This window comes from Gallus gallus, chromosome 1 (assembly GCF_016699485.2).
Source record: "Gallus gallus isolate bGalGal1 chromosome 1, bGalGal1.mat.broiler.GRCg7b, whole genome shotgun sequence".
Lineage (NCBI taxonomy): Eukaryota > Metazoa > Chordata > Aves > Galliformes > Phasianidae > Gallus > Gallus gallus.
In genome coordinates, this window is record NC_052532.1 from 49,577,696 (window position 1) to 49,589,972 (window position 12,277).

The 12,277-nt window shown below is 45.0% G+C and overlaps 1 protein-coding gene across 16 annotated transcripts in view; it reads right to left on the reverse strand.

Moving 5' to 3' along the window:
* MEI1 (meiotic double-stranded break formation protein 1) overlaps positions 1–12,277 on the reverse strand; it is a 36,583-nt gene that overhangs the window by 21,992 nt on the left and 2,314 nt on the right. For 4 of the 16 annotated variants that reach the window (XM_040668763.2, XM_040668769.2, XM_040668755.2 and 1 more), the window contains exons 3-14: positions 11,773–11,823; positions 10,181–10,254; positions 9,418–9,523; positions 8,511–8,714; positions 7,215–7,345; positions 6,563–6,677; positions 5,672–5,788; positions 5,004–5,103; positions 3,852–3,995; positions 2,419–2,553; positions 1,783–1,897; positions 107–201 (exon numbers count right to left, since the gene is read on the reverse strand). In XM_040668763.2, coding sequence (XP_040524697.1) covers positions 107–201; positions 1,783–1,897; positions 2,419–2,553; positions 3,852–3,995; positions 5,004–5,103; positions 5,672–5,788; positions 6,563–6,677; positions 7,215–7,345; positions 8,511–8,714; positions 9,418–9,523; positions 10,181–10,254; positions 11,773–11,823 — 1,387 coding nt within the window. Of the gene's footprint in view, positions 1–106; positions 202–1,782; positions 1,898–2,418; positions 2,554–3,851; positions 3,996–5,003; positions 5,104–5,671; positions 5,789–6,562; positions 6,678–7,214; positions 7,346–8,510; positions 8,715–9,180; positions 9,318–9,417; positions 11,824–12,277 lie in introns of all 16 variants that reach the window. The other 12 variants (XM_040668812.2, XM_040668801.2, XM_046907480.1 and 9 more) reach the window with 12 other exon arrangements.

Consider the following 12,277-nt stretch of genomic DNA (forward strand, 5'->3'; position numbering starts at 1 on the left):
CCACCTGTGATATTTCAGCGGTGGGGTTTGACACAGGAACTCAGTCACAAGGACAGATGGACAGACACACACACAACACCCATCCATATTCCTTCCTCGTCCTCACCTGCAAGCATTTCTGAAACTTTCCAGAGTGTTGAGTAATAGCTGTCCATGTTTCCAAGAAACTCTACTCTGGGACATCGATAACAGGAGTTCACCCTGTTAAAGGACAGAAGCCTTCAAAATGTTGTATTCACTGTCAGATAAAAGAAAAACTCATTTCCTCTTTGATACCAACAGTAGGAGGAACAACATACTTCAATCACTTCTTTTGCACAGATATTTTTTATTATTGTGCTCTCCCTAGGGAAGGCAGAGTTAGAAGATTTACACTGCTCCTTCTATGGAAGACAGAATTACAAATCCACCAGTGCTGCACTGCTCTATCCCTTGGGCAGTATAGGCTGTATTGCCATGCTTTGGTCTAATCTGAGTTTTAAGCAGCTCAGCTTCAAGCCCTTCTGGGAAAACTTGGGTGTTTTTTTTTTCATTTTGTTCCTTCCATTTACTCTTCACACAACACCAAACAGTTCCTCTCCCTGCTCAGAAATCACTACTTGGGCTCAGATTTGTAAGAAATTATCCACATACTGGCCCTTGTTCTAACACAGCATCCTACTGAGTTCAGCCAGAAGCCAACTTCCGGGTCAGGGTTTGTCATCTGCCCAAACTGTGAACAAACCACTTGGAACTCAAAATCTGCCATTAAACCTTAACAAGCTGTGGTGGTGTTCTCTGAATACTACCAGAGGAGGACATAGCAATGCATTGGTGCTTGACAGTTCAGAACTCCTTATATTTCCCCATTTGGTACTGTGACACCTTATCACAGCTACAATCACTTCCTCTTTACTCTCACTAAACACAGACTGGATGTCATTCCCATTTTGCCTAATTTTCTTCCTGTAAGGCTTTTTATCCTGAATGGGACACAAAGCTCCGTGTACACAAACATACTGACCAACATCTACCTACGGGGCAGAAAGCTCTCCTATTTTCTCCAGGCAGAGAAGACAGGCATTAGATAAGAAACAGTGTGGACCTAAGGACAGTTCAGCAAGCATTTGGAGTTCTGGTACCCCCACAGATGTTCTTGCCACTTCAGACATGCAATCTAAATTTACGTGGCCCTAAGCACACAGCAAGAAGATTCAGCCCTTGTCATGTCACCGGCCATCAGTCATGAGAGCTCTACTGACAGGTGCACAGGTCCCAGCAGCACATCACATTAAGTGCATATTCCAGGAACAGTAAAGAATTTGCAGTTGAAGTAGCAGCTACCAATTCCCTTGCTGAGGAATCACTGTGCATACAACGTGACTGTCTTGGTCTGAAGACACAGTAAGAGATGCTCGTTGCCAAAAAATAGATTGACTAACACAGCCTACAAGGCAGGGGCCTAAAGAAGGGGAGGTTCAAATTACCTTGCAGCACTGAACATATAAAGAGAGCAGCATACTAAAATGGTGCCCCACATATTTTCACTGATTTAGAAAAAGCACTCACCAGCATCCATCTTCACAAAGACTGTTACCATCTCAAGCCATGAGGACCAAAAGAAACACCATAGACTACAATAGTCACAGGTAAGGAGATGGAAAAAACATGCGACTTCCACGTGGTGTGCTAGAAGAATCATCCCTGTCCTGCTTAGTACTACCAAAGAGCACAGTACCTCTTGACTTACTTCATGTTTGCTGCTATTAGTACTACCAAAGAGCACAGTATCTCTTGACTTACTTCATGTTTGCTGCTACTGTGTGGTGGGGAAAGGTCGACACATCGCTTCAGCACTGCCTCTAGCAGTTTCTGCAGCTTTTCATAGGGGACTGGAGGGGAGCTCAGATGATCCTTCCTGAACAAGAAAGACAGTGAACGTGTTCTCTGCTGGGGACATTCTGCATGAGAAGGCAACACCAGCAGAACTAACTCCTTCTTGGAAAGCAATATGTCACTGCCATCTCTCTCCAGCGCAGCACACAAAAGTCAGGATGTCTGAATAGTGCCTTCTCCAGACATGAACCCAAACACACCTTCACTGCATTCAGCATCACAGATTCTCACTACAATCAAGAACTGTATAACTGTGCACAGTCTTATACTTGCACTTATCCGTGTGCCAAAGACACAGCAGCTGCAGAACAAGCCTGATGGAGATGCTAGGTCCTTGCTGCAGCAGCTTGCTGCCTACCACAGCTTCATCACCCTGGAATCCCTGGCAGGTGGGTGGGAAGCTAGCTGTGCTGTACCCATGCCTATCTCAGCCAGAATTCCCACTGCAGAGCACACTCACCCACACAGACACAGGGGAGCTGCAGAGACCAACATTTCTTCAGATCTATCTGAAGAAAAGCCTGTAAATACTTTCCTGCCTACCTCAGAAAAGCTGCCACAGCTTTCACAGCCTCCACTACCACCTCCAGCACTGGGCAGTCCACTGTCTTCATCAAAACATCAATGGCATTTATACATATACCTCGGTTCGTGAATAATTTAATTTCCACTGGTTGCCTGCAAAGAGGAAACAGAGTAAGCAAGGAGGATATTGTCAGGTTAAGTAACTGTAATGCCCTCTCATTATTTGACCAAATGGACTGCAGAGCCATGTGGTTCCAGACACGATTTTCAGTATTCAGAGCCAGCTGCTCACAAGGATGCAGTCTCAAACTTGAGTAGGTGGAGGGTTTGCTACAAAGACTGAACTTCAGCAGGTCTGGAGTCCTACTATGATGAAAAGACCCCACAGCCTGGATGACTTTGTGCTGTGCCCGCACATACTGACATGAAAAACACATGAAAAAAGAGGCTCTGCAAAACACAGTCCCTGTATAGGACTTTATGCTGAGGCCATCTGCTCTGGCACTTGTAAGTTTATCTAGCAATTCATATTTCTGAGTAAACAAGCAAACACTACCATCCTAGAAGAAGGACAATGCCAAGAGAATAGCTTCTCCAACAGTCCTGCAGTGATTCTATGCTGCCAGAAGGACAGGGACTTTCAAGAACTTGAAGAGTAAACAGGAAAAAACAAAAATAACCATAATTCAATTGTTTTGACATTTTTTCTTGGCAGTGACCATTTTGGTCATCTGATCACTTTGTGACCCAACACCTTTGAGCATTCAGCATGAGAGCATGGAGGGATAACAAGCCATTAATCCCATTACTGGGCAGAGATGTACAAATGGCAGACTGTGCTCATCTGACTCCTGGAAAGTCAGGTACAGTCGTGAAGGTGAGGAGAAGGTAAGCAGCTACTTGTGGAAAAGAGGCATTAGTGGTCTGCCAGAAAGAATCTCCAAAAGCTAAGCAAGAAAAGAAGCAGAGCATGACAGCAGCCAGACTTGGAAGCCAGAGTATTCCCCGTTACTCCATTTTCATAGACATGACAGACTAAGGCAAGCCAGGAGCACGTGCTCCCATGCACAAATGGGAGAGAAGAATCAACTGCAGTAGAAATTAATTTAGTAGCTCAGCTGCAGGGCAAAAAGTGAACAGAGGCAGAGCCGCTCTTTAGCCACTCAGTGGGATCAAATCCAGCTTGGCAGTCACTTCACGTTCTGCTGTGAGAAAAGGCAGAGAGGTGGGCAAGGCAGGGATAAGGCCAGGGAACGCAGGCACCAGGACCAGCCTCTGGCCCAAACCATATGTGCTGAACTTCAAGTTATTTCTACTTACACTCTAATTTTATTAATCCCTTCTATTTCCTTCCTTTAATCACCGACCCTCTGAAGTAAAACACATCAGGAAAAAAAAGTCTTCACTGACTCATGCAGGGAAGAAAGGATGGAGGAGTACTGCTGACTCACCCAAGAGGCACAAACCCACTTGCAATATGGTGTACTATGATGTCTGCAGGGCCAGGAAAACAAATGCACTCGATACAGCACTCCTGCACCTTCCTGCAGCCCCTTGTCCTTGGATCCCAAACTCTGCATGCCACTCTGGTTGTGCTGGGAGAGAAAAGGAGCACTCCACAGTGAGCTACCCACCATTCCTGGCACTTCTGACAGTGCCAACAGAGGCAGTTTATCTCGTCTGGATAACATCAGAGCGTGGGGGTCAATTACAGAGTAAGAGAACCCAGCTGCAAGGAAAACCAAGAAGAGATGTTCCAACATGAGACCACTTTCTCCACATGATACAGTTTAAAATAAAATGACATTTTAAATGTAAGCCTCTGAGAAACACGACGTGTGTGCTACAAAATGAGAGCACAGAGCATCCTCTTTGTTTTACAAGCGTAAACGCTGTAATTAGCGTTTCCCACATTTTGGTTTCTCTATCTGACAGATCCCACACTGGTCTCATCACACCGTTCCTTCTCCTTTTTACCCTACCACTTGCTACAAAAATTGACTGACATTTCCAAAATTCAGCTCCAGGGCTCTCTTGGGGGACCTAAGTGGCAAAAACAAGATTCTGTCACTAGCACGACACGACAAGAACAAGATCATACAGGCAGGAACAGGAAGCACAGAAGAAAAACAAGCCAGAGTATGTTATTCCTTAGCAGAAAACAAGGGGAGAAAATGACAGAACGCATTAATAGTTCAGCCTGGAATTTGTTTTTGCTGCTTGAATTTAGCTCTGATGAAGACAGAGGACTAGAAGCCATGGAATTTATATGCTCTGTTTTGTCACTTAGCAGGAGCCAGCTGGCTCACATACACCTGGACTTTCCTAGGCTTTGCCTCCTTTTGTGCCTACAGCTGAAAGGAGAATTCACTCCCCAGACTGCCAAGGAAGCAGGGAGAGGCAGAAATACTGAAGGAAGCGTGCACAAAGAAGGCAAGCTGGGAGATTTGGAAACAGCCATCAGGCCCTTCTTCACAGGACTAAACACAAAGGCTCATGAGGTACCCATATTTGGCCTTGGAAAAAGAACTCAAAAGCGCAACAGTTTCCATTTTAAGGTGCCAAACTCTGAGTCTGTGAGCCTGACAGGGGCAACCCCTTACCTTTTCACTATTTCAGTGAAGAGCAGGAGCCCTTGCTTGTGTAACTCCACATTGTTCAACTGCAGGACGTGTTGGAGACTCCTCACCAGAGATTCTATGCCTGCAATGTTCAAGAGAAGTTACAGAGGAGGATTTTAACACCCCCCCAGCCCCTAATTCCAGGATGGGAGAAAAACAAATAGGTTTCCTTTGAAAGGAAGGAAGATATGAACAATCATTCTTCTGAGCCACTGGCAGAAACAACTGCCCAAGCCATCGTATTCGCTCAGCTCCCTGATAACAGGCATCAGCTCCCACTGCTGAAGGGAAGTCCAGAGGAACGGAAGTAATTTGGCCTTTCTTCCTAAATCCACCCTTGACACCTCCACAGAAACACCTAGTAGTAACTCCTGATAACTGGCTATTACTAGCAGTCAGGTTACAGTCACAGGCACAACAACTGGTTGTTACAGTGGATGCATGCTCATCAGAAACTCATTAGGACAGCGACACTGTAAATTCAAGCCGCCGTAGACATCACAAATGCATGTGATAGGTACTCATTTTCAGCCCTTTATCCATCTTGACTAGAAGCTGTGACTGTGTGTAAAGCGCTGAAATTCAGCTAGAGGCACAACAAATGCCAGCAATATTACTCGCGGTCACTGTCAGAAAGGCTGATGACTCACCATATACTGTGTGACACTTGGAGAAGAAAAGGCGCTCTTCAGTTAGGAGAAGCAGCGAGCAATACACTGACCAGATGAGGATTTCACTGCTGCACATGAGGCACTCGAACAGGAATTCTGTGAAAACACACGTACAGATAAGGTCACACTGGTAAGAGGCTCACAGCGTGGCACAGCTGCTCCTAGAATACAGCAGAGGAAGGAGGGAGAAAGCAGGAATCATGGCGACAGCCAGAGGGAGAATGGATGTATTATGAAATGGAAGGAATGGAGGATGGAGTGGATACGCAGAGGCATGCTAGCCTTCAAAACACAGTGACTGGAGAGCAGAGTCCCCCAGGCAGGCTTCTTCCCAGCACAAACTTAACAGGCAGGAGCTGAATTGTGGCTCCAGCCTCTGGCGTAAATGAAGTCATAACGCGAGCTTTAACACAGATGCAGTGATCTTTTTTTTCCTAAGAACTTTCACATCTCACAAAGAATTTGCAAAATCAAAGCACTTCTGTCTTCTGGGAATAGAGTGAGCAACGAACCATCTCCTAAAGCTATATTCCAAAGCCAGATCTCCTAGATCAAATTCTATGAAAATTCACAATATTTAGTAAGATAAGATGGAAAGCCAGCCAGTTTAGACTTTGCACCTATGCTTCAAGAGGTTCCTCGACCAAATTCTTGCTGAGGAGATCCCATTTTGCCTGCTGGCAGCTACTTGTATGCTTTCAATTGAAAACTTGCTCTTCACTACTGTTTCTAAAATCACATTAGACATTTCTACTGATACTAAAAGGTCATTGCATAGATTATATCATCCGTGGATTTCATGGAGCCAAACTGATTCCTAAAACAGAAAGCCAGGGAGATGGACAATACAGTGTTATTATACTTCTTCACCTGGGACATCAGCATGGATAAAGGCAGGAGCGTATCTGCTGGGAGAGTGAACCAGCACTGCAGCCATACAGTGAGAGCTTGCTGCCTGTAACATCTCGTCTCTGCTCAACAAAAGCTGTCATGAAACAAAAGCAGAAAGGAGAGAGGAAGTCAACTGTGCGGGTATGAGTAGTAACAGTTTCCTCTAAACTTAAAAAAATTAAACATAAATGAAGGTCTCTCTTTTAACACACATTTCATTGGTTAAACTCAGCAAGGCGAGATAAAACACCGGATTAAATGCACTCAAAAATACAGTGTGAGAACCACAATAAATAAGATTATGAATAGGAATAGTTCCGCCTCAATATTTAGTCATGTTGGCACTACCAGAGCTGTATCACAACTTAAATGTCAGTGAGTAAAACCAAATGAGGCCACAAGGAAAACTCCAGGACGCAGGAATGAACAATAAGGAGACCTATGGTGGTGTCCAAATTTTCCACTGCAGTCTCTGCTGCTGGTCAGTGTTGGCAACAGCACCCAAATGCCTCAAATAAAAATTCAATACAGGCTATCAAACTCTTGCATCTACTAACAATTCACCTCAGAACAAGGGATAATGTGTTAAAAAGTCATAGGTTGCACGTTGTAAGACTACTTCATCAATCACCTTTTTGAGAATGAGTGGAAGTGGGTTTTCCCCTTCTAACAAATCAGAGTTTTCAGACTCTTCTTCCGGTTTTGAATTATCCATAAGAATGGATACAAAACGGTCAGATTTCAGCAGCTCCTTCAGCAAACCTGCAAAAAGGGGAGCAAAAGTGAGCATCACAATGGACATGGGATTAATTAGAAGTACTTACAGCCAAAGACTTGTCAGTTTCCTTCTCTTTCCAGCACTCCAAGCAAAGACCCTTACTTCAAGTTGAGCGACCTTCTTCTGATTTACATACAAAGAAAGTGCCATGAGCCACGCATCTTGCAACCCCCTGTTACTAGTTCTTTTTGCCAGGTCTGACTGCTCCCCATTCCTGAGAGATCTGTATGTGCAGTAGTAAATGACCCCTCGAGCCTTCTACTTGCATTGTCTCTTCTGTGCTTCAGTACTTTCCCCTTAAATTGTTTCTTTAGAGAGCTCTTGATTTGCATTTTTCTCTACACTACAGCCAAGGACCAAAGAGTTAACTAGATATTCTCCCTGGAATACTTCCTAGAGCCGTGGCATTTATCTTTCTATTTTCACAGGCTTTTGCTGAAATGGCTGCATTTTGTTAAAGGACATTCACACACACACACAAAAAACTTCAGTATGAAAGTATAGAGCACTGCTACAGGTATTGATACAAATCATCTGTACACATGGGCACAAATTCACGAGGGATAAGGCGTGAGATCAACTTTCAAAGAAATCATCATCCTTTTCTAGCAGCTGAGTAGGTCTGAGGAGCAATCCAATTCCTGCTTGCATCCTACAAGGAAAAGGAAATCCTTGGATGGTTTGCAACCAAGCAGTGCCAGGAAGGCTGAAACTGTGCTCTCTACCAACAGCTGGTAAGTGCAATATGAAGAATAAATGCACAAAACTGACCCTTCCATATGTTATTCTGTTCTGGTGCTCTACAAAACCCACCTGTCTGTGCACTGTGTTTGCATTCAGGCAGTTTGAGTCTGGTAGCATCGTACTCAGACAAGTCAAATCACAGTGCAAATCCTGAAGAAACTCTGAAGATTAATCAGTGCTAGGCAACCACGGGGCTTCAGGGACAACAGAGGCGGGGGGAGCACAACAGCAGGTCTGGGTTATTTCACTGCTGTCTAATAACAGAAAGGATCAATTGCTTCAAGCGAGCAGAAAAACAGCTCCTCCAGAGCCCAACCCACATCAGGGTATCTAAGCCATCCAAGGATTTCTGCTTTGCTCTAAACGTACCCTTGCACCTTGCAGTTTCTCTCAGCTGTGCCTTACCCAAGCAATTAACCTGCAGCTCCTTTGTCTGTGCTTGGCCAAAAGTATTCAAGAAGAGGCCACACAGTCTTTCTTCAAAGTGTACTGAGAGCTTTTCTGTGCCAACAGGAGAGGAGTACAGCTTGCCGTACAAGTAGCAGACAGCAGCCTTTACACCTTCATTTGGGTACATCAAGCCCACCAGCAGATGATCCACTAAATTACCTAGTGTGGGGAACAGAAATGGCAAACATTCATACCAATGAACTGACTTGTGAACTGACTTTTTTAAAGTATCAACCTATTTCCCTTGAAAACTGGTGCTGTGATTTAAATCCAGTAGGCAGCCAAGCACCACACAGCCACTCGCTATATCCTCTCCCAGTCAAAACCAGTACAACTTGCACAAGCCCACTGCACAGACTGGTGTACACAGATTAACAAATACCAGTGGATGTTGTGCTACTTCACCACTGTCTCTCCCTCTGATCCAGACAAACACTTATGGACAGTGGGAATGCTTCTAAGAGTCTCTGAGTGGAGGCACAGTAAAAAATGGCCTGAGGAGAAAATCGTTCACCATACGGATCTCCACCACCACCACCTCTACAAAGAGCTACGTATGCTCACAAGACCCCAGAGGCTGAACCAAGGAGAGGAAAACAAAACACACATTGCCCACAAGGTGTACCTACAAACACAGTTCTCAGAGGCTGTTTTTGTCAGGATGGCTGCGAGCACAATGCCAAGCCTGCTACTGAGGTTCTGACCAGCAGCCCAGGAGGTCTGCATACCACTTCATCTTCAGGGAAAGGATTATTGTCCAACCTTTATAAAAGCACACAGTAGGGGAAGGACAGTGCATGCATGCTTCTGTGTGTTAGGGCTGTGACTACAACCCTTCAGTGGAGCGTGACAGGCTACTCACTGTGCTCAACCACCAGTATGTCAGCAAAGACTGGGACAGCATCTGCCAGCTTGCCCAAGAGAGTAAACGTGGGCAGGCTGCCTCTCCTGGTAGTTGCTTTGCACAGCTGTAGAGGAGACAGAGGAAGGAAATGTTTCACAGCTGAGAACACAGTACATAGGTAGAAAGACACACAAACCAGTAAGCAATCTGTGATGCACAATGCTCCAAAACAGGATCTTCACCTAAACCAGGTCCTTTTCACCATTTAGGGTATATCGGAGGAAAACTCAACACACCTATTAAGTCCCCATAATGCAGCACTGTTTCCTTAATTTATCCAAGAAATCTCTTTACTGAGATCTCTTTACCCCTTTCCCCTCCAGCTCCTATAAGAGCAGATGAACCAGCTGAATTTCTCCCTGCTTTTGCTATTCCTCAATTTTTTGTACCCCACAGGACCACCACAAACTTAGGAATAAAGACAGCAGAAGGCTGCGAAAGCTCCTCATTTCACTGACGTGGGAAAGGAGGAAAAGAAGAATCTGAGGAAGGCACACAGTTTCATTAAAGCCATACAGCTACAGTGTGCCATGAGAGCAATAGGAAAACTCCAGAGAAGACACCAATGCCAAAATCACAGCAGGGGAAGTGGCATTAGGACATCCCACTACAGTAAAGCTGCATCCCAATGCAGTAGCTGCAGTCTCGCAGGGCCTCTCATTCTCATCTCTTCGACTTCTGAAGATCTGAAGGGAAGGGCAGGGAATTCATCCTCACTGACCTCTTTTTGGCTTTCATCCAGAATGCAGCGCAAGTACTGCTCTGACTTCAGCTCCACTATAAGCTGCACAAGAACTAGGCAGAAGAAATGGGATCAGTAATTCACATCAAAGAGCACTCACAATCCATCCTCCACAGGGCGTTAGCAGCCAGTGAGCAAAGAGCTTAGCCATTAAATGAGCGTGGGGCTGCTGAGAGAGCAAGGTAACAGCAGAGCCCCAATGCTATTACTTCTGATAGCCCAGCTGAGGCTCTCTGCAGCAACATTACAGCAGCAATCCTGTTCTAGCAGCATCACAACCCATGCATGGAAATGACAAAGGGTGTATCAGGACATCAAGTAAACATAAGGAACGGAAGGAAACAAAGCCCAAGTGTGAAACCATGAAAAAGTCTAATAATGGAATAGAGCAGACATCCTACAGTATGAAAGCTGGCCTTTAAAAACAGCCTTGCGGAGAAGGTAACATTACAGTCTACCAGAGATATGTACACAGGCATCCCCTACACCTTTCCAGAAAGTGAGGCCCTGCTCATCTCTGTGACTCTCAACTGAGACACAGTACAGAATATCACTCCATATGATTTGGTAAGGCTGGTTTGGATATAACTTCTCCTCATGGCATGACTCATTTCAAACGGGGCACGCTGTACTCTAACACATTATTTTTATTCGTATTCGTAGAAAGCATTAAAAAAAAAATCCCAGAGACTTCTAGGTGTACCATCTCTTGGTATATCCAGGGCAATACTGTGAGTTTATCTAGGAGACCTACTTTAGATGAAAAGCCAAGTTTCTGAGCAGAGGCATATCTTGAGGCAGATGATATATAAGTGATTTAATGGCCCTTTCCTGCCTGGAACTCTCAGAATTTCTAAGAACATTTTATTTCTAAGAACGCTCAACAATTAGGTATCATTAAGTTAAAATTCCTCAGCTTGAAATCATCCCTCTCTCAGCAGAACCGCATCGTGACAGAAACATCTCTCACCTTTGCAACACATTTCAAGCACGTGTCTGAAAACTGATACCTCTCTGAAAGGAGCTGGTCACGTCTCCTTTCATCTCTCATGGCTGGACAGGAGGAAATCGCTGCTCTGTGAATATCACAAGACTCAGCAGAGACGCCCAAGGTTAATAGGACTGCAGACATCCCTTCTCAGCCCTGCAGGCGTTTCCTCCAGATTACAAATGCAGGACTGCTCAGAGAAAGGAATCTAGAAGCTGTACAGCTACGTCCCAAATACTGTTTGTCCTGAGGAGAAAGCACTAGATTCCAAAGCTCAGTGAGGCCAATACAAAGATTTTCATTTGGTCAGGTCCAAAGATGGGGCTTTATTTGCAAATGCTACCCATCCGATGTCACACACAGAACCTGAGGGAGAAATGCTAACGTTTAAATGCACACGCACTTCACACACACGCACCCCAAAATATTGGAACGGTCTGCTTAGCACTTTTGCAACTGACAGAAAATAGAAGCTCTTCCCAATTCAAGCTGTGCAGAAGCTGAGCACCTCACTACCGCTATCACACAAGATGGATGCCTCTCACAAACTGCCACTGACTGGCACACAGCATCTGCACCTCACCTTCTCCAAACTGGTCCTGGGTATCGCTGTCTTCCACAGCGTGACACATCCCTAAGAGATAAAGCACAATCAATTGCAGAACTCATTTTTGCTTGTGCTCATCGGTGCTGCAAAGCCTTCTTGTAAAAATAGCTGCACATTATTTCGGTATCAGTTTGCTTCCCCCCGCTTCACACGAGGCCAATCTGACTCTGTCAGAAGAGGGTGGATTCTGCAGAAGGTGCCCTCATAACCGGGAAAAGGGGCATGAGGTGTTCTGTTCTCTCAGCATTTTGTATGCGCTTTGTAGTTGAAGTCAGTGGCTCCACCTATGTAGGTAAACATGAAACTGCGAACATCACTGCATGGTCCGGCATCGTACATCTGAATGACAGCACTACAGAATGACACGAGTCACAGCCCAGTTGCGAGACGTCCTTCCTATCTTACCCTTATTCTTACTCATCACCAAGTCTTCTCCCTCTACACTACTGAGAATGCCAATCAATTACAGCAAAGTCACAGA